This window comes from Salvelinus fontinalis, chromosome 38 (assembly GCF_029448725.1).
Source record: "Salvelinus fontinalis isolate EN_2023a chromosome 38, ASM2944872v1, whole genome shotgun sequence".
NCBI classification, from domain to species: Eukaryota; Metazoa; Chordata; class Actinopteri; order Salmoniformes; family Salmonidae; genus Salvelinus; species Salvelinus fontinalis.
The window spans coordinates 22482221-22505007 of NC_074702.1; the positions used below are offsets into that span (position 1 = coordinate 22482221).

The 22787-nt window shown below is 40.2% G+C and overlaps 1 protein-coding gene across 1 annotated transcript; it reads left to right on the plus strand.

Annotated features, from left to right (window-relative positions):
• Positions 1-2: 2 nt before the first annotated feature.
• LOC129837554 (toll-like receptor 2 type-2) lies at positions 3-22640 on the plus strand. The gene is made up of 8 exons (XM_055903840.1): positions 3-1530; positions 9986-10987; positions 11211-12393; positions 12593-13108; positions 19163-19322; positions 20220-20226; positions 21803-21962; positions 22388-22640. The coding sequence occupies exons 2-8, from the start codon at positions 9993-9995 to the stop codon at positions 22529-22531; spliced, it is 3165 nt and encodes a 1054-aa protein (XP_055759815.1). The 5' UTR covers positions 3-1530; positions 9986-9992; the 3' UTR covers positions 22532-22640.
• Positions 22641-22787: the final 147 nt, after the last annotated feature.

Here is a 22787-nt window from a genome sequence, read left to right on the forward strand (position 1 = left end):
CATTTACTTGTGTGTCTGTGAAGAGAGAGCGAGAAGAGGGGCAGAGGGAGGGATGTGGACAAGCATATCAGAGGAGAGGGAGAGAGAGCGATACATTCTTAACTGTATAATACATGGGGCAATGAGCATGGCACCGTTTGCGGCACAGTGGAAAGTTGGATTACTTTAAATTGTAGCAGATTGTGTTAAATTCATGCTGGAGAACGACAAAATGGTTGATTCTACATTGAGTAAATTCTGTTGAAAATGTTGCACCATCTACTGGCGTAGAATTGTATGACAGTTCAGTGTCAATGCAGCACATAGGAGTAAAATAAAATAAAAACATCACTTAAACCATGAAACAGACAGGTGAACCCTATTTATGCTGGTGATGACCCCTATTTATACTGGTGAATGCCTATTCAAGGACATACTCCCTTGTCAGGGAAGTTATATTGCTTAACACAAAAGAGACTATTTATTTTTGCCAACTCACTGTCAGCTCATTTTCTACCTATCACTTCCTGATTTTCCCCCAAAGGAAACTTGGCATGACATGGTGATGAATCACTTATGATTAATAACAAGATCTTAAAAGACAGCTTGTTTTTGTTATGGGTTGTCATTCACTTTTGAACACCCACCAACAAACTGAGGCAACCATAATGAAGAACATATTTATTTCCCCCTCTCTTTTCTATTAAAGTTTCTACCCATTTCCCATTAAGTTAGTTTCCTATTTGTAATGAAGAGAAACAACTAATCTTATTCAATAACAGACAGGCTTACTTATCGACTGCCAGCGATAGCCACACAAAGCAAAATCAAAACCCCTGCTACATACAGTATATTAATCCATTTTATTAGGTTCTAGCTTTCCTCTGTGCAAATACAACCACAATACAATTATATCTAATGACACGACTCACTAAATCAATTTAATTGCCAGAGAGGTTTTAACTATAAATGTTGAAGGTTCTGACCAGGCATTTTCTCTTTATGTGTTAGAATACCCAGGGTGGAATAACAACAGAGACAAAGCTTTTTCAATGTACTATTGCACAAGATAGCCCCATATCTTATTTTCCCCACAGTCACCTCAAAAGACATTGTGTGACATTAAAGGTCACACAATGGCAGTGGCAGTGGTGCTTGACTTAGACTGGCAGTGGTGCTTGACTTGGACTGGCAGTGGTGCTTGACTTGGACTGAAATAGGTACTCATTTTGGGTGCAGGTATCTTTTATATTTAGGTGCAGGAGCGCTACAATACTTGGAGCTAATATTCTATAAGAGGTGCAGGAGCTCAAGCAGTAGAACATTTGAGGTACCGGTACTCAGCTCCTGCCCAAGTCAAGCACTGCCCTGCAGAAAAGGGAATGGCTTCATCCACCACATTCCACATTCCTGAGCGCGTAACAGAGCAACGGAGAAAATAAGACTTAAAGGGCTGGTCTTCTTCCTTCATTTCTCATAAGCGTGATCAGTCACTGACAACATATGCTAGTGTTGAAGGGCTGAATTGGTTCACTAATCTTTCATCTTTAGGTGAGTGCTGAGAGTTTGTCTGACTACTTTATATAAAATGTTGATCATTGTAACAGTATAAAGATATTCACAGTAGGGAGATGGTAAAAGCACCAGTCATTTTCACTCATTTAGATATTTGAGTGTAAAATTACCTCAAAAATGTTAGCAGTAACTATTATTAGGCTACAGGATGAGTTTACAAATACCAAACAGTCGGGCATCAAGGAAAAACTATTTAAAAAAATCTAGATATGCAAATTTGACTTTTTAAGTGACTGAGAAATCAAATGAGTAAAAATAAGTAAGCAGGCCTAGACAGGCTGTATCGGATAAATATAGAACCACACTGTGATTATAGGAGGAGTCACCATCATCAGCTTTACTCTGTTAAACATTTCCCTCAAGTCCAGGAACACAGTGATCTGCCAGGTGGATGATAGTGCGTTTGACTCCATTAATATTGTGCTAACTGAAGGACTCATGTGAGGGCCATGGTTTTGTGCAGTCTGTGCAATTGAGCCATTGCATCACATATGGCTTTAATGTTAATGTGTTAGGGTACAACTTGATATTGAAGACCTTTAACCAGGTCTCTTGAAAAACAGATTCTGTCAGTGAGACTAAGCTGTATAAAAAAAGTTAAATATATCTATGTAAAAATAAAACTGTAGCTCAAGTCAAACTCACAACATTACAGTATGCATGTGTAACAGTATAACTTTAGACCGTCCCCTCGCCCCGACACGGGCGCAAACCAGGGACCCTCTGCACACATCAACAACTGACACCCACGAAGCATCGTTACCCATCGCTCCACAAAGGCCCTTGCAGAGCAAGGGGCAACACTACTTCTAGGTTTCAGAGCAAGTGACGTAACTGATTGAAACGCTAGTAGCACGTACCCGCTAACTAGCTAGCCATTTCACATCCGTTACACATGCCAAGCAAACACACAATGTTTGCTTGGCTACCGTGGTGGTGTGTCCATTAAAACACTGAGATGGTGGAATACTGTTCAAAGGGCTGTTGCCCGGTTTATTATTTCAGTGGAATTGAAGATAATGACAACAAGGTTGAGGATGTAGGGGTTTGGAAGGGAGATACAAAAGGGAAATATTAGTAACTACCGACTAGGTTGGGGTAAGTCATTACCTGGGAGCAGTTTTAAAGCTAATTTCCTGCAATTCTACACATGTTATTGCTCATCTCGTGCCATTTGTCACATTTTGCCATGAGGCTGAGAGAAAACGTTGCAGTTTTAAACTGTCCAGTGAAAATCACTTTTAAAAGTGAATATTGTTAACTCATACTCAAATGTTGTTGCCTCATCCTATACATAGTATTTGTGGCCGAAGTATAAATAAAAATCAACTCAAACTTGTATCTCAAACAAAAATAATGCTTACTATGATATCACCCTCCTGAGGAGGATGAGCTGGCTAATCACCGTTCTACTCGTATTCATATTTTTAATGACCTGCATACGCCCACACCATTCCTACAGAGAAAATGGGCATTACAACATACTTAATTACCATTTTTTAGAAGGAAAACCATTTCACTCATTGTAATTAATGAGTCATATTTCGTAGAAATCTGGAAACACTGGACAGTTATTTTAAAAGGTCACCTTTGGACAAAAACAGCAGCTTTGAACTGATCAATGCACCATCATACCCAGTCATTTAACCCTTAAATGGCTACATTAGTGCCATTTCTTACAGATGTAAAAACTGATCAGAGTTGTGGTTGTAAAAGAACTGCATCTTGCTGTAACTGTTGGTTTGAGTTAGGGCTGTCATGGTGGTGTGTCCATTAAAACACTGAGATGGTGGTTTGAGTTAGGGCTACCGTGGTGGTGTGTCCATTAAAACACTGAGATGGTGGTTTGAGTTAGGGCTGTCATGGTGGTGTGTCCATTAAAACACTGAGATCGTGGTTTGAGTTAGGGCTGTCATGGTGGTGTGTCCATTAAAACACTGAGATGGTGGTTTGAGTTAGGGCTGTCATGGTGGTGTGTCCATTAAAACACTGAGATGGTGGTTTGAGTTAGGGCTGTCATGGTGGTGTGTCCATTAAAACACTGAGATGGTGGTTTGAGTTAGGGCTACCGTGGTGGTGTGTCCATTAAAACACTGAGATGGTGGAATACTGTTAAAAGGGCTGTTGCCCGGTTTATTATTTCAGTGGAATTGAAGATAATGAGAACAAGGTTGAGGATGTAGGGGTTTGGAAGGGAGATACAAAAGGGAAATATTAGTAACTAAACATAAAAAGGTGTAGACATGACAAAATAGGCACTTAATTTGTCATATCACACACACACAAGGAAAGGGATGGGTGCCACCCCATGGCATCACCAAGCATAAACTATGCTAGTGCTCAGGGAGAAGCATGCTGCTTATATGGGGAAACAGAAGAGCGAAAAAGGGAGGAGAGGTGATTACAGAAGTGGGAACTGGTGTGTGTATTTGACCTGTTGGGGAAGCCAACGTGGTGATAGGATAAGGTGGTTAGTGATAGGATTAGGGGGAATGTCAGTCAGGTTATGGACAATTCGACAACATTGATCTTTACAGCAGGGCTGTCAAACTCATTCCATGGAGGGCCTAGTGTCTGCTGGTTTTTGGTTTTTCCAAAGACCTAGGCAATCAGGTGAGGGGAGTTCCTTAATAATGTGTGACCTTAATTCATCAATCAAGTACAAAGGAGGGGAAAAAATCCCGCAGACACTCGGCCCTCTGTGGAATGAATTTGACACGTGCTCTACAGATTCCGTCCAAAAACCAATCCTGTAAAATGACGTCAACACATACTGGAGGAGTTAATGGCTAGCTACAAGTGGCTAGTTTAGCTAACGAACTAGCTACTTTGGTCGCTGCGCGCATGACCAGAATGACACATTGATGAACCACCGAAGGCACACCCCATTTCTGTTAGAACATTTTGGAGGTGGAGGAGTTAATTTCCTGCAATTCTACACATGTTGCCATTGATTACGACATGTTCGTATGCATGAACTTCAGGCTAAGAGCAACATCACATGAGCAAGGTTATATAGCAGCAAAAATATTGTAATCAGATTACAGATAGTTTTGAAAAACGAGATGATTACTTCGAGGATTACTTTAAAAAAAAATCTTTGACACTTCTATGTTTTCTAAATGACATTCAAATCAGCATTGAAAAATGGCGCAAATGTAAGTTTGTTCCACCTGAGCGAGTCTGACCATAAATCAGAGACCACTATGATGACACACCAAATGTATTAGATGGATTGTGGGAAAAGAGCAGGAATAAACATTTGTAGGCTACATTCCAAACTATGTCTTCCAATGGTGCGACTGCTGTCAGCATTCAAAGATTATCCATTTTGAATAAACACTTGGAGGTAAGGATGACAGCAGTGGTGTGTAGTCTACGGCGACACGGATATCACTTATTATTGATATCTACATAGCGCGTTGATGTGAATCACACTGCTGCTCTCTCATTTAGCGGATTGTGGATGGCTGTTTACAAATCTAGATGTGTATTTGAACCCAATAATGGTTGAATTCAATACGTTTAAGCTGCCTATCAATCATTGTTTTTGAAACCAGTGGACAGCCAGTGAAAAATGCGCTCTTGCAACAGCTTCATAGTGCAGATCCAAACCTATGGAATAAAAGTGGGGCTTTTATTGCTCAATTTAATTCATGCTGATAAAAAACAAAAAGAAAAATCCATAGGCCTAATGGACACATGCTCAAATTGTCACACTTTTGATAGACTTAAAGGGGCAATCTGTAGTTGCTACGTCAATTTTTGTACTTATACATTATAATATATATATATATATCCATTGATTCTTGAAGAATATAATTTACAAATGCCTCATGATCTTAGTTCAACTGTCACACTCCATGAGAACCCAAAATATATGCTTGTTTTACTCCAATGTTTGTAAACATTGTAAATGTAAACACACACTGTATAGCCTCATATCATGATTAAAACAATACTTTTTATATCATGGATGGTCAGTCCTTGCATCCATAGCTCTGTCTATTAATCTGAGAGTGGTTACATTTCACCAGGCTCAGCTTTTTATCAAAACAGGCAGGGTGAACCATTTAGTTATGGTTTCTTCTGTGGATTTGCCCTTTAAACAACTGTATATTATCAAGATATCAAAGTGTCACCAACAAAAAGGTAAACAATAGGTCTACAGCAAATGCAGCAAATGGCATTAATTTTTCACATGTAAATAGCACTTTTCAGTAGTCCTCAAAGCATGCCATTCCATGAGCACAGCATTTATTTTAAAACTCGAATCAATGAGCCCAATCAGTCCTACATGACAACAAAATCATAAACAACAGAGTAGTGCTGGCTAATAAGTCCTTAGTTTTGGTGTCATGTTGAGGTAAAACTATTTGGCTAATCTATACTTCCATATTTCCAAGTCCTATTCCTGAAGATCAAAGGGAATAACATTAATTGGAATGACTGGAATTCTGATAGATTTAGTTTTTTAATGTAAAGCTATAATTTAATGGTATTATATGTAGTAGAAAGCGATGGGTTAGAAGAAACCTACATAACCAAACCATAAAGTAAAATGTAACATCCATATATGGCCAGCTATGTAAACTTTAACATTGATTTATCCTGCAATATATGTGGTTCAATTGGGAACATACATTTTTGCCTTCTTCTAATGCCTCTTAAGGGGAAAGTAATCTAAAAGTAACCCAATGTAATCAGATTACATTACCGAGTTTGGGTAATCCAAAAGTTACGTTACTGATTACAATTTTGGACAGGTAACTAGTAACTGTAACGGATTACATTTAGAAAGTCACATACCCAACCCTGGTTATATATTAGAAGTGGAAACTTTAAAACTCTTGTTCACATGCAGTCTTTTGAACATTGAGACTCATAGTGCCCATACAGTAATAGTATTACGAGAAATGCCTTACATTGTGATTCTGTGCCAAGGCATGGCCACTCCTGAACATTGTTACTTAAAAGTGAAGCAATAGCATTGCTACAGAGATGGACTGATGCTTATCAGTGTAATTCCATACAAAGACGTTTTGACGATACGCAGGGTTCAGTAGGCCTATGTCACTAGGAGGATTTTATTATGCCAAGACAGGAGGGTAAACTTCAAGGAATCATTGACAAAATGGAACCAGTCAGACCTGAATTCACTGCATTGTCTCCACTGTCATTCTTTTGACGGTATGTCCCACTGTCATTCATTCCATTTACTGTAGATCCCTGAGATGATATACAGTAGATATGATATAGAAAGCTATTTTTAGCAGATACCGGTAACATGTATTATTTTTCTTCAGGTGTTGAACTTGGGAGTTTCTTTGAAGACAATATAGCTAATTGGCAATAAAGCAAGTATGAGGAAATGTTGACTGAGAAAATATGATCAGTTATTATCAGTATATGATGTCTATCAGAAGTTGTTTTGTCTCAGTTTTATTTGGATGTGTCTCAAAGTGGGTGAGTACTAGGTTTATAATAGGTTTATAGGTTGTATGGGTCAATAGAAGTTGTTTGAACATGCTTTCTGGGAACTAAACTTAGCCTTACATTTCTCCTGGCTTGTCTAAATAAACTGCTTAGCTGGCTATGCGGATGTTAATTTCCCTGAAGCTACAGTATATACTACTTTTAGTAGACTGCTTTGACCCTGGTGGGTCCCATCGTTTTCAAACATAAATGTATAGCTGTAACATGTATTGAATTTCAGTGCCTAAATCTATGAGCCAATAGTCAGCAGTACTTCAGCTTTACAATGTTGTTGATACTGTACATGTACGATGTGTCACAATTTCATTACGTTCTTCTTGTCATCGGTGGTGATATGGATATTTACAAATAATTAATTAGATCCTACCACTTAAATGTCTTCACACGTCTACAGATATTCAAGTAAAAGTCCATCCTCGGGTCACAGCATAGCCCACAAGATTCCATGCATATGTCACTCTTTTGTAGATAATAATTAGCCTATCAAAAGTGAAGTTTTGTGAAGTGATTACACATATTTGGGTGACCAATCTTGATTGGCAAGTCGTCTGATTCCAGTATTAGACATTCAGAAGCACACAACCAGTGAGTTAATGGCTAACCAGGCTAACTAACAGAGTTCATGTAGCCTATTAATACTCTATACATGTAGGTTAGAGGCACACAACTCAGGGTTGACTGCTCTGACCTGGTGGTAAGTAGTAACACTAAGTAAATATAGACCGGCTTTAGAAGGAAGCTCCTACTTTCCTGTAAAAAATCCTCCCCTTCTCATCAGCCACTCATTGTGTCATATTTATGAGTTACCATCTGGTCTGACATTGGTCAGTGGGACATTAATCAACCACTCAGTTATAGTTGGCTGATATTGATTTAATCACTCTGCAAGGTCTAGTGTTAATCTAAGCAGTTTTTAATGGAGGAAGACCATATTGTCCTGGGTTCCTGGTACAATAACAATAAGACTGATAAATACTAATATTGAACCATTTCATGATTGGCCTATGCTTTATGGTGGTCATTATGCTGGGTTATTGTTTTGTGATGGGGTTATATGCATGTGAGGCATTTTACTGATTCAATATTATTGAAACGTTTGTTATCTTTTCTTCATTTGTAGGAATAGCTATCAGTGTTGGCTAGATAACTGATAAGCTTCTCTAAACTACGGGTACAGTAGGTATCATTGTGCAATAAAGCTATGCAGGTTATTCTTTTTTTTTTACATGCAGATGCTACGTAGCATAGCAACAAGGAAGTGCATATTTCCTCTATGTTAAATTACAAAACAACCCCACACAGTAAGGAAATATTTATGGAACCCTGCCAGATATGAATGTCAGTGGAGGCGGTGCACCTCAGATAAGGAGATCAAGATGAAGACAGCAGTCTAACAGACTGTCCAATTAATTATAAACATCATAAATTGACCCTTCCAGCAGAAAGAAGGAATACATTATCTAAATATTAACCTCTATATCAAGAGCAGAACTCTGACCTGAATTTTGAAAGGGTCAGTCTTATTTGCTGGTCTCCAGGAAGTATCCATTGCCTATGTATATGCTACCCAATGTATACAGTACAGTAAACAACGTGGAGGCTCATTGAATACCTCAGACATTTTGGTATCAGAAAATACAATATGCCACAGATAAAAAATATATAATCCAGAATCTTTATTGAGAAAAGCAAGGGCTTCTGAAAATAAAATGTTTTCGTTAAATGTTTCATCCCTTGGTATTACTCAAAATATCATAAAATATTGCTAGAATACCAAACTTACCGTAGGCTATAGCAGGGGTTCCCAAACTTTTTCACTCGGGGCCCCCCTTTCAACATTGGGGAACATTCCACGCCACAAGCACTACACTAGCTGTTCACAGCCCTCTTGTTGGTGGAGAGAATTTTGCAAGTTTAAAGGAAAGGATTATGGGAACTTGGGGGATTGTACCTAACAGCCATGAGCAGAGTACTGTGTCTTATGAGGGTTAGTAGAAGCATTCAGCCATGAGAATTAGTCAGCAAGAGGAATTTAATCTCAGTCAAGGAGGATGAATCAGTTCACACCCTTGTGTAAGTCCTACCAACACATCAGCTGGTCTTGAACATATAACAGCATCACCTCCACTAACAGGTACAGTTACACACTTTTAAAATATGCATCTTTAAATTTACTAGTCACAGGAATACTTTAAAGGTTCTCCATTGAGCATGCATTTTAGCCCAGAAATAGGTTTAATCTGGGTCCTGGTAACAGCCCACTTAGAATGGCATATATCCTTTATTAGTTTTGCTATGGAAATTTGAGCATTTCACTTCCCAACACCACAATAGTAGTCTGAATTAAGTCAATAGATCAGGTGGTGTGCATGCCAGAACTGACCATACGGTCCGTGTTGAGAAATCTCACGTTCAGTTGCCATTTCCTAATTTTATTGCCCACAAAGCGAGATCTATACATTATAGGCAGGACATTATTAGTTGTTGGTATTCTTGATCTGGTTGCTTTTTGCCTTTTTTATCAATACTTTGCTGACTTCTACACTAAAGCCTAACTTGAAAGATGCACACTGTTGGACCATTCTTCACTGCAAGCATGTTAATATTCAACCTGTAATAATCAAGACAGTGATGGTAAACATGGATGTAAACATGTATCCATAGATAAGAGTGTCATGGCAATATTTCACAAATCCCTTCTCTTGGCTTTGAAACAGAAATGTGTGGGTAATGTTGGGCACAGACACATAAATACTGGTAACATCAGAGTGAAATCTATTTCCTCCCTATTTCTTCTAGTTGCAATTGAGGATTGAAGGACGTAAAGAGGAGACTACAGTCAAACTTCAATGATAAAGACCTAGAGAATGTAATAGATGTTTGTTAACAATGTTGTAATTTGTTAAACTTGACAGATTTTTACATTCCTTTACAGATCGAAAATGTGCATGCACACAATGATTCTACTGGGTTTTGTGTGGTTTAGTCCGCCACTTCTTGTGGCCCTTGCCTCACCAACCCCTGCTACGAATGATGAGAGAGGCCCCTGTCAAATCTACAACTCTGGTCGCTCCGCAAACTGCCTTGGTCAGCGACTGGATCATGTTCCATGGAAGCACCTCCCTTCCACGCTTGAAAGTATAGATCTCTCCTACAATGAACTTCATGCCATTCGTGTTAATTACTTTTCTCGCCTACCTCACCTTCGTGTCCTCGAGCTGCAGTTCAACAACATCTCTGTGATTGAGGACCGTGCCTTCTACAACAACCCCCTCCTGGAGCATCTTAACATCTTTAACAACTCCCTAGAGGAAATCCCTGCCAACGCCTTGCAGGACCTCTTTAATCTAAGGGAACTCCTTATGTCGAATAACCTTTACACCCAGGCCACGTTGTCAGCTGACGTTTTCTCCAGATTGACCCACCTCAAGGCCCTGTCCATGGGCGGCCCCTTGGTCAAGGGTCTAAAGAAAGGGGACTTCCAGGCATTGAGGAACATTCAGTTACAGGACTTTGCCATTAAAACTTCATCAAATATCAGTTACTATGAACCGGGTAGTCTGAAAGTAATCCAGACAGGTAGAATGGGTTTTGACATGGCCATAGATCAGAAGCCGAATTTCCTACCTTTGATTCTACGAGACATGGCCAACAAGACTTTCAGTCACATCCAATTCAGGAACCTCTTTGAGTTCATGTATTACATGGGAGATGAGGATATTTTCAGAGGCTTGCAAGACATCAAAGTAGATTCGCTCATCTTTCACCGTGGAAAATTCAATGAGAACCTTATGAGAATGGCTCTGTTTAATCTACAGGTCACCCCCCTTAAACGTCTGACACTTCAATACATTGACTTTGCTCGCTCGCCCAACTTTCTGGATAATGGCTTGGGATCCAGTATCAAAGACCTTGCACTGAGTAGACTAAATCTGTGGTAAGCATATCTTATTCTACTCTGTTAAATTACAAAAGCACTATGCAGATATTTCTATCCAGAAGATACAAAAACAAATACAGGTTCCTAGTCACAAGTGTATTTTCTTCATCAATTGAAATCTTTTGTCATATCTGTGTATTGTGAAAGTACCAATTATGTTATCATCTTGACCACACATGTTTTTTTCATGCTTACATGTTTCGTCTCCATTACTCCTCAGGCACATCAGTAATCCAGACATTTTGCGATTCGACTGGCGCTTCACATGGTTCAACAAAGTCCGACTGCTGTCTATTCAGAATGTCAACTTCAACTCTGTGCCTTGCGATGCCTGGCTTAATATGGAAGACATGGAGGTTTTGGACATCTCAAACAACCGCCTGCAGGACAACATCCTCTTCAACCAGAGATGCGACTACAGGGGCACCATGCCGGCTCTTCGTTCCTTCAATGTCAGCACCAACCAACTGACCAGCCTTCAGGACTTAGCCTCCCTGACCAGGGAGTTCAAACAGTTGAAGGTCATGGATGTCAGCCACAACATGCTGGGCTCTGCTGAGAAGAGTCACAACTGTAACTGGATGCAGAACATCACCCATGTGATCGCTCACCACAACCGATTCGAAAGTGGTGCCCTCCAGTGTCTGCCCACCACAGTACAATTCCTGGACCTCTCGTACTGTGACCTGGACCAGCTGGACATGGCCTACTTCCAACAAACCATCAGCCTCAAGGAGCTCCTGCTCAATGGGAACAAGATCAAGTTCATCCCCTCTGGGTGGAGAAGTTACTCCTTGCAGTCACTGGCTCTGGATGGGAACTCCTTTGGGCTCATCAGCATGGGCTCCTTCCAGGACATGCCCCAGCTGTCTCGACTGACGGCAGGGAACAACCCATTTCACTGCACCTGCGACCTCCATGCCTTCATCCAGGACACAATTTCCAAGGGGAAGGTCAACATCACTGACTGGCCAGAGAACTACAAGTGTTACCATCCAGAGGCCCTGCTCAATATCGCTGTGGCAAATTTCTTCCCGGGTCACGTGGCCTGCGATATCAGACTGGTCATCATCATCTGTGTGGCTACTACTGCAGCTGTGGTTTTAGTGTTGATGCTTATATGCTACATATTCAATGTTCCCTGGTACATCAAAGCCACATATCAGATCCTCAGAGCCAAATACAGGGCTCATCAGGAAGGAGCATCTGGAAAATCACAGATCTATGTTTACCATGCCTTTATCTCCTACAGCCACCCAGATGCAGACTGGGTCAGGGACCAGTTGTTGCCCTGCTTGGAGAACAGCAAGCCCCCCTACCGACTCTGTATCCATGAGAGAGACTTCATGCCAGGAAAGTGGATCATCGACAACATCATTGAAAATATTGAGAGCAGCGAAAAGGTAAGAGTGAGGACCCACCAAGACAAGTTAGAGGTGTTTTAACAAGTGAATAGTACTAGACTTTTGAATATAAAAGGTCAATTGAACAACCCAAAATGTAAGATGTATGTTTTGTTTAGGTTTGTATCCTGATTCCTGCACTGTGAATTTGCCTAAATGAATACACCCTATCCTCTGAATTTTTTGTTTCCTAATCCAGGTCATATTTGTGTTGTCACACCACTTTGTGAACAGCGATTGGTGCAACTACGAGCTCTACTTTGCCCAGCAAAGAGCCATCAGCAAGACCTTCAGCGATGTTATTCTGGTGGTGAAAGAGCCCATCGACCCTGAATCTCTGCCCAGCAAGTATTGTAAGCTCAAGAAGATGCTGAACACCAAAACGTACCTAGAGTGGCCCCAGCAAGCCAAGCAGCAGACCTTCTTCTGGGCTCAACTTAGGAGCTGCCTGGGCAAGCCCATAGTGACTAGAGAGCAGGCTCTTAGTGGTAGGAGCAGCAGTGTATCCTCAGTGGGCGCTGTGCCTGTGATAGAGCTCCCTCTAGAGGATGGGAATCCAGCGATAGCTATGCCAAATTTAGACAGAGAAGCAGAGCTCCACAAAGTAGTTCCTCAGGAGATCGAAAATATTTCAGTGAGAAGTGCAGAGTTTTATGGGCAAAGACCAATCCCTGTAGCCGTGGCATCAGACAAAATAAGCCAAGCATGTAGCTTGTAATGTGTATAGTGTCCCAAGACCAATCTCTCTCTGAAGTGCTGAGCTTGAGTGACTTCTTGGCCATGCTGTGGCAAATAATATGTTTTCCAAGCTGCTGGTAGCATTAGCAAGTGTTTCATAATGATGACAGTGAATAACATCATCCGTCTGCCACCCACCCTTCTGACATATACAGCGCTTACTCCCCCTTGAACTCTTTACATTTTGTTGCGATACAAAGTCGGATTTAAATATATTTAATTGCAATTTTATTGTCATTGATCTACACAAAATACTCCATAATGTCAAAGTGAAAAAAATAAAAAAATAACATGAGTATAAGTATTAATTTAAAATCACAAGTATTCATCCCCTTTAGTTCAGAAGTAAAAATTGGCTTAACAAATGACATAATAAGTTATATGGAGTCACTCTGTATGAAATAATAGGGGTTGATGGGATTTCTGAATGACTACCCTTTCCTCTGTAAGGTCCCTCAGTCAAGTATTGAATTTCAAGCACAGATTCAACTACAAAGACCAATGAGCTTTTTGAAAGAAGGGCAGTGATTGGTAGATGGTAAAAATAACAAATCAGACATTGAATATATCTTTAAGCATGGCCAAGTTAATAAGTATGCTGTGGAGAATGTATCAAACAACCCAGACACATCAAAGAAACAGTCGTCCTTCTGAACTGAGCTGCAGGATAGGAAGGAAACTGCGGCCATTGCATTTTAAAACAACTACAGAGTTCAGTGGCTGTGATGGGAGAAAACTGAGGATGGATCAACAACATTGTAGTGACTGCACAATAATGACCTAAATGACAGAGAAAAATAATAATACAAATATACAGACTAAAAAATATTCCAAAATATGCATATTTATGCAACAAGGCACTAAAGTAATACTGGGGGAAAAAACACGGCAAAGGAATACACTTTTTGGACTAAATACAAAGCCTAATGTTTGGGGCAAGTCCAACACAACAAATCACTGAGTAACTGTCTCCTTATTTGCAAGCACGGTGGTGGCTGCATCATGGTATGCATGGGTATGCTTGACATCAGCAAAGACTGGTGAATTGTTCAGGATGAAAAGAAACGAGATTCAGCTAAGCACAGGCAAAATCGTAGTGGACAACCTGCTTTAGTTTGCTTTACACCAGACACTGGGAGAGGAATTCTCCTTGAAACAGGACAATAACCTACAACACACGGCCAAATCTACACTGGAGTTGTTTACCAAGAAGACAGTGAATGTTCCTAAGTAGCCAAGTTACAGTTGACTTAAATATGCTTGAAAATCTAGGGCAAGACTTGAAAATGACTTTCTAGCCATGATCCCCAACACCTTGCCAGAGCTTCAAGAATTTTGAAAAGAATAATGGGCAAATATTGCACAATACAGGTATACAAAGCTCTTATGAGACTTACCCAAGAAGACTCACAGCTGTAATCGCTGCCAAAGGTGTTACTAACATGTATTGACTTGGGGGTGAATACTTATTTATTCAAGGTATATGAATGTTCTATTTTTCAATTATGTTAAAAAATATATACAATTTTACTTCCACTATGACCGAGTATTTTGTGTAGATTGTTGACAAAAAAAATACAATTAAATTCATTTTAATCCCACTTTGTAACACAATCAAATGTGAAGAAATCCAAGGGGGGTGTTGACTTTCTGTGGCACTGTACGCCTTGTTGCAGAGGAGGTGCTCTCTGCCCCATGTGCTGTCGAAGTGACCCAGGCCAAGGGCCCTGCTGACAGGTGTTGAAAGACCACAAACTCAACAGCTCAAATGGGATTTCCCGTGTCACACTTGAGATAACAAGCGAGGTGCCAGGGAGATGTGGTGACATGTGTCATGCAGCGTGGTTACACTCCCAACACCACTCGGCCACTGATCACAATTACTGCAACACAAAATGTATGCCATATAGCAGACACTTTTTTTTTTAAATTTTTTTTTTTATATATAGCAGATAGCATATATAGCATATAGCAGACACTTTTATCCAAAGCGAATTACATTTTATGTGCACGTGCACATACACATTCCATGTAGAATCGTCTCTGCCAATCGTCTCTGTCAAAAGGCATGCAAGCCACAAATCTCATAAGAAAAGGCAACCAGTGGGGACTGCACGTTAAATGACAGTTGTTTAGAATGAATGTAGCTGATGTATTTTTTGAGAAAAAATGTGAAGGTCCAAATATTCTAAAAAATATAAATGTTTTACTTCTCTATACTCTATAAATGCTTTAATGTACATGTGAATGTTATTGTTAATGTGAATGGTATTTACTAATTAAGTAAATAACAAATGAGTTAATTGCTTATAACATATTGCCTAATGCAAATGAATTTAAGCCAATAACTCTAATAAAACAATGGTGTGTTTTATACTTGACTGTTGAGTGGGTATTTAGAAATAGGGATGTGTTAAAATGCAGTGTAATTCTGTTTTACAATATCAGTGTGAAGGGCTGCTTTGTGAAACCTGCCAATATATACAACTGACCAATAGATGACACCCTTTAACATTTTCTGGAAGTCACTTTAAGTTTGTGTGTGTGTGTCTTGAGGAAGAGATCAGACTTGTATCACAGAAACTGGCAGATGTCAGACATGATATAACAAACAGCATCTGCCTGTAGTTATATGCCCAGCAAGACAACAAACATACTTTTATTGTATAAAATGGTTGTTTTATGCAACAGAATAGAGTATTGTTAACTATTGTGTGTGTGTGTTCTACTGAGGATGGGCCTCTGGGTGATAACACTGACAGGAGATTTACGATGTCTTTTGGGTGATAAAACCTAAAGAGCATTCCAGAGCATGAGTTAATGTTTCTGTTCTATACGGGGCCAGACACTGGTCTCTACACAATGAAAACTGTTGACACAGCAGATAATGTATGCTATGTATTATAGGTATCTTTCATACAGATCTTAACCTTGTGACCCATTCTATATATCTGTTGTTCGTCATGTAGGTTGAAAGGGGTGTATCTTGGCTATAAAATACCTTTGTACTTTTGCCTCGGGGCTCTCAACGAATCATTTGTCCGTGAATCGTCGACCAGCCATGACCAGCCATCATTATCGTAGAGCACTCAATCGATTCACTTATATGTGTGCGTCGTATTGACCTGCTCTCTTATTAATAAGTGATTAAAGATTTAGTTTAAGTATAACACTGACTTGTGTGATAAGTTTGTCTCTCCTCATTTGATTTGAAAGAAATTAACCACCACAGTTCCTATTCTAGTACGTCTCCTTTTGTGTTTTTCCAATTGTTAAATGAGAAAATTGCTACCCAGACTAAATCAAAATGTATTATGTGCTGGCTATTTACAGAAATTGCCATCTGAGCACAGAACCTAAGAAGAAAACATGTTATCACTACTCATTTTTCAATCCCATGTGCATGATCATTGCTACCTGTATTTTCAGTGTGAACTGTACAAGATAATGGAAGGTACAATTAAGTTCATGGTTGCACAGGTTGTAAGAGATTCTAACAGTTGGTTCTGCTTCTCTGCACGGTAATGAGAGATGGTGGCTTTAGTTTCCCACACAAAAGGGAAAGGTGAGTGCTCTTTTTCTGGGTCACTCAGGTTGACATCTACTTCAGTGAGATCACCTCGGAAACGCAGCCCGCTTTTGTGGCCTTGACATGGCCAAGCCTCGATGAACGACTTCCACCAGACTTACAGTATTTGTCCTGGAGCTGTCTAATCTTGGAAGGTTAAGTAAAGTATAGCCTACAAAGTAGTACACAAAGTATATGACATGTAAATACTTATGACAGAGGTCTGTATTCTGACCACATGGACAGTTGGTTCTGCTTCTCTGCACGGTAATGAGAGATGGTGGCTTTAGTTTCCCACACAAAAGGGAAAGGTGAGTGGTCTTTTTCTGGGTCACTCAGGTTGACATCTACTTCAGTGAGATCACCTCGGAAACGCACTCCGCACAGCCCGCTTTTGTGGCCTTGACATGGCCAAGCCTCGATGAACGACTTCCACCAGACTTACAGTATTTGTCCTGGAGCTGTCTAATCTTGGAAGGTTAAGTAAAGTATAGCCTACAAAGTAGTACGCAAAGTATATGACATGTAAATACTTATGACAGAGGTCTGTATTCTGACCACATGGACAGTTACCACATATCAGGCCTAACACTTTTGCCAAGATATCCTAGAAACTACGGCTTCTCAGGCATTATCACTTAATTGATCCCTTGGTTTTGTATTCTGCAAATATACATTTAAATTAGTGTTTGTTTTATTGTGTGTGTTTATCTAATCTACCATAGTCATAGCATAAGAGCATGTAATCTTGAAAAAGGATAGAAGGACAGACGCTGATGTCAACGTGGACATTAGCATATGAATTAACTAGAATCTCATAGAATATAGCATGTGTGATGAAAGATGGCTCATTCATCGGCTACAGCTGATTTGAATTTGGTAGTTAGCGTCTGATATGAGCGCAGAAGCATACAGAGGGAGATTATTTCCATGTGATGTCATTTGAGGTGATAAATGTTGGCAAACCATTTTGGGTGCCCAGCAAGGAACAATGGGAGAGAGAGAGTGAATGTATGGAACATACTGTAGTAGGCCTATACGTATCTGACCTGCTGCTGTCATATCCCATGGCTAATGTACTGTCATATCCCATGGTTAATGTACTGTCATGTACTGCCAGGAATTGTGTATACATCATTGTGACATGGGGCCGTGCATTATCATGCTGAAACATGAGGTGATGGCGGCGGATGAATGGCATGACAATGGGCCTCAGGATCTCGCCACGACATCTCTGTGCATTCAAATTGCCATTAATAAACTGCAATTGTGTTAGTTGTCCAAAGTTTATGCCGGCTCATACCATAACCCAACCGCCACCATGGGGCACTGTTCACAACGTTGACATCAGCAAACCGCTCGCCCACACAAAGCCATACACCCCACCTTCTCGGTACAGTTGAAACCGGGATTCTTCAGTGAAGAACACACTTCTCCAGCGTGCTAGTGCCCATCGAAGGTGAGCATTTGCACACTGAAGTTGGTTACGACTCCAAACTGCAGTCAGGTCAATACCCTGGTGAGCACGACGAGCACGCAAATGAGCTTCCCTGAGATGATTTCTGATGATTTGTGCAGAAATTCATGGGCTTATTTTTCACTGACAGATTTTGGGCAGAGTAAAACCTCTTGCTTCACCTCTTCCTCTCTACTTACAGCTGGTCCCTGTCTTGGGTTCTCAGCAGATGTATATGGAAGACAGCTGGCTCCATGTGAACTACTCCCGACGCTCTGTTTCAACGTTTAGAAACGTTAATAATTATACCTTGTGATATGGTTTAGGAAACATAAAGCCTTCCACTTTCCACATCAAAATAATTTCACAAATGCTAAATAAACACTTAATGTACACTGTTTTAACCGTTTTTAACACAGTTGCAGGCGACAGTATTTTTCAGTTACAACACTATTACACACAATTGTTAGGAGATGCTTCGATAGCTAATTAGTTAAATAAAGGTAAAAACAGAAATAATAATAATTAGAACAGGTGGTCACCTCAGTCGTCTTCTTCAAATTTGTATTGGAGGACCGCAACAAACTGAGAGGTGCATACACTGCCACCTACTGTATTGGAGTGTGGGGCCGGTCACGGACTCCCTATTCATCCATTTCTCTTATCTAGCCCTGTGTTTCCACCTACTGTTTTGGAGTGTGAATTCATTACACTTTGACACAAAAAGGGAAGGGGACAGGGAAAAGGGACCAACTAACCTTACATCCATTAAAAACCTCACAACTTTTCCACTACTTGACTCTATCTGAATCCTACACCAGGGACGACATCCTGGGAGGACGAGACACTATCATTCAACACACATTGTAACTCTTCTGCAGTAAAATCTCATACACCCAAGTACTTGTCTGCAGCTGCCACCACAACATCTATTTTCTGTGATTTACGTTCCATTCCTGAGGTACAGTTGATAACCATGGCTATGCCTCATTCTCTATTGGCCTCAGCCTGCTCAAAGGGATCATCTCAGGATCTCTAGCCCTGTACCCATCTTCCTCTCCTACTCTCCTCACTGTCTCAGCATACCAAACTTTCTGTACTACTCTGATCCAAGCAACTTCAGCCTGCCTTTCTCTCACTGGAAACTTCTGATCCTCAGCACCATGGGTACCCCCACAGTCAACACACAACTGTTTTAACCGATAGTGCATATTCCTTTGTCTCATGCCCTCCTGCACACTTCTCACAGTCGCCTCTGTCTTCCTTATGCCTAAATAAGCACTATAACATGGAAATATGGCAGTCCTGCATGGACCTCTAATCCTAAAAAGGTGTGGTCATTTAGCCTTTTGTTTTTTCATAAATACCTTCTCACTGATGTGAAAGTTATTCCAAATATTTCCAAAACAGTATCTCTTCGTGCGAGGTATAGGCCTATTTGCGTTTAGACAGAGCATTTGGGAAGTGTCACGGCATTTCCCTCAGAAGGCTAAAGGGGACGTCCAATGGCTCATGTAATGCACTAGAATAAATGTTACATACGGTATATTCATTCATTACGCCAATTCTGTTGCAAAACGTTTCGTCTGTTGCAAAACCATTTAGCCTACGCCAAACGGAAAACGTTTTGCAAGAGTTTCTATTGGACAAATTCAGGTAGGTCCCGTCACCGTTTCCTCTGAGTGCATCAGTGTGGTTCTTCAACCGTAAACGGTTTCCGTTGCAACTAAACTCGGAATGGAAGTCCGTAATTTTTGTTGCTTTAAACCAATAGGTCCCATCATTTGAAGACGTCGTTGTTAAATACAGCCTATATGACAGTATACTGATACTGTATTGTTTATGCGATAGGCTAATACATTCTGTATAATACTTATAATTAGTAGTTGCACCGCGAAATGTAACCTTACATGGTCAAAATAATTAGGCCTACCTGTGTCATTTGCATCCGTGACGTTGTAGGTTTCACCGGTGGGAGGCGCCTGATTTTAATTTTGTCTCAGGTGAGATGCATAAAACAGGTAAGATGAGAGTCGATGCCACTTCTGCTTCGTTTGTCATCAGCTTTGAGGTGAGTAGCGAACCTGTTTGTGGTCAATATATATATATATATATATATATATATATATATATATATAACAACCTGTATGCCTATTTCTTGTTGAGCATATGTACATGTTTGTGCCATGCAGCCTATAGGTTACCAGGTGAGAGAAATCAAATGTCCTATTTGGGGGACTCTAGCATTGGGTTTCTATTTTATAGTGGGTCTCTTTTGGTTCTTGCACAATTTGCCATCTTTTATAATTGGCTTAAACTAGGCCTACAAAAAGTTCAGCAAATGAGCTTTGGGCCTATACTGACTGGATAACAACTATACACAGTGTACAAAATATTAGGTAGACCTTCCCCTTTTGCCCTAAGAATAGCCTCAATTCGTCGGGGGCATTGACTCTACAAGGTAAAAAGCGTTCCGCGGGGCTGCTGGCCCATGTTGACGCCGATGCTTCCCACAGTTCTGTAAAGTTGGCTGGATGTCCTTTTTGTGTGGTGGACCATTCTTAATACAAATGGGGAAATTATTGCGTTGCATTTCTTGACATACTCCAACTGGTGCGCCTGGCACCTACTATACCCCGTTCAAAGGCACTTAAATCTTTTGTCATGCCCTTTCACCCTCAATTTCACACATACACAGTCCATGTCTCAAGACTTAAAATCCTTATTTTAACATGTTTCTACCCCTTCAACTACACTGAAGTGGATTTAACAATTGACATCAATAAGGGATAATAGCTTTCACCTCATCAGTCTGTCATTGAAAGAGCAGGTGTTCCTTATGTTTTGTTCACTCGGTGTACTTTCAGTCAAATTGCCTCAACAGCCCTTGGTGTTTTAATGAGGGTGTTTTCACATAGCCGGTCACATTTGGAAGGAACAGAACCACACAATCTAAATGTATCAAATAATGCTTGATTCAGGGGTGTTGTGTGCTTTCGATGCATCAAACATTAGGCCTACCCCCTTCAGAGCTTGAATTACTAGGGTAGCTGCACACATCACAAAAGAATGGGCTACATTTGTGTCTCTGGGGATGACTTTTATAGCTTGTGAAACCATCTATAACCTTACTGAGACAACCAATCGTTTCAGAAGGTTTATCATGGACCCCCTGAGAACTGCAAAGTATGACTGTTTTCTCTGTAGGCCCACCAGGGCTGTATTGTTGAAGTGTGCTCACCAGGATGACCAATAGCAATGTCTCAATCTCCTTTGGATCAATATTTTTCAATCCTAGTTGCTGCTGGAGTTGATGTATTATTTAACGATTTTAATTCATGGGTTGCTAGTTATCGGCTGCCTGTCTAGATCATAATTGAGAATTGACTTTGTTTTTCAAAGACCAAATTTGAAAGGGGGTTAGAATTTAACAACCCACATGATCATTTTGAACTTGATTAAATGCTAAAAAAAAACTGGCCCAGTGGCTGTTGCATACAGCTTACAATATTCTACACACTGACAAATGTTTCATATCAAAACAGGAACCAGTAAGGAGTTCACTTCATGCAAATTGACTTCTACTGTAAATCTATTCATTGTTTATACACTGTCATGGATTGACCTGTCCCTTATATTTCTTCTAGGTATTCACAGCGCTGTAAAATGGGTTCCAAACTCGAGAGTGCAATGGAGGGGCTAATTCAAGTGTTCCACTCATACTCCGCAAAAGAAGGGGACAAGTACAAGCTGAGCAAAGTTGAGCTGAAGAATCTGTTGCAGGGTGAACTGAGTGACTTCCTGGCGGTGAGTTTGATTCCTAATGCTGTCAAGGGGAGGGATATGTGTGGTTTCAATATGACATTCTGATCAATTACATTTTAATCGACAAACTAAATTAAAACTGCCCCAAAACAAGTCATACAGGCAAGCATTGGAGAAGTCATGATTTATTTAAGAGTTGTGGGACCCATAACCTTCACAACATATTGTATTAGAATCATTTCAATAATACCATGGCCTTGCCTAGAAATGACATCACCTAGGCATTTATAGATATGAAATGATTTGATGGGTATAACAATGGCATGAGATTGATCTTTCCATCTGATTGGCTTTGCAATTTCCTGCGCATTGCCTATTCCAATTCTTATCTACAACTGTTCCAAGAGTCATGTGGCTGCTTCTGGTCTGGGCCTACCTTTCAATGCATTAACTGTTTCTACTCTCAGGCATGCAAGGACCCTATGGTAGTAGAGAAGATCATGAGTGATCTGGATGAAAATAAAGATGGCGAAGTGGACTTTCAGGAGTTTGTCGTCTTGGTTGCTGCGCTGACGGTGGCCTGTAACGAGTTCTTTGTAGAGCCTGAATGAGTTTGGAAACCGTCTGTGACCTCACCTTTCTACTCATTATTCCTTGTTAATAAAACAAATGTATGCTTGAATTTGATTGTCAAAAAATATAAAAGATAAGTTATTTCAATATTCTTGTCACACAATGGTCATTTCTAACAAAGGCTCTTTTCACTGTTATAAATGATTGCTTCTGTAGAGAATCCTGCAATGAGGTGGGCAGTTTCAGTGTACTATTGCACTAGTAGTTAACATTCTGCTCGGATCAATAAAGGTG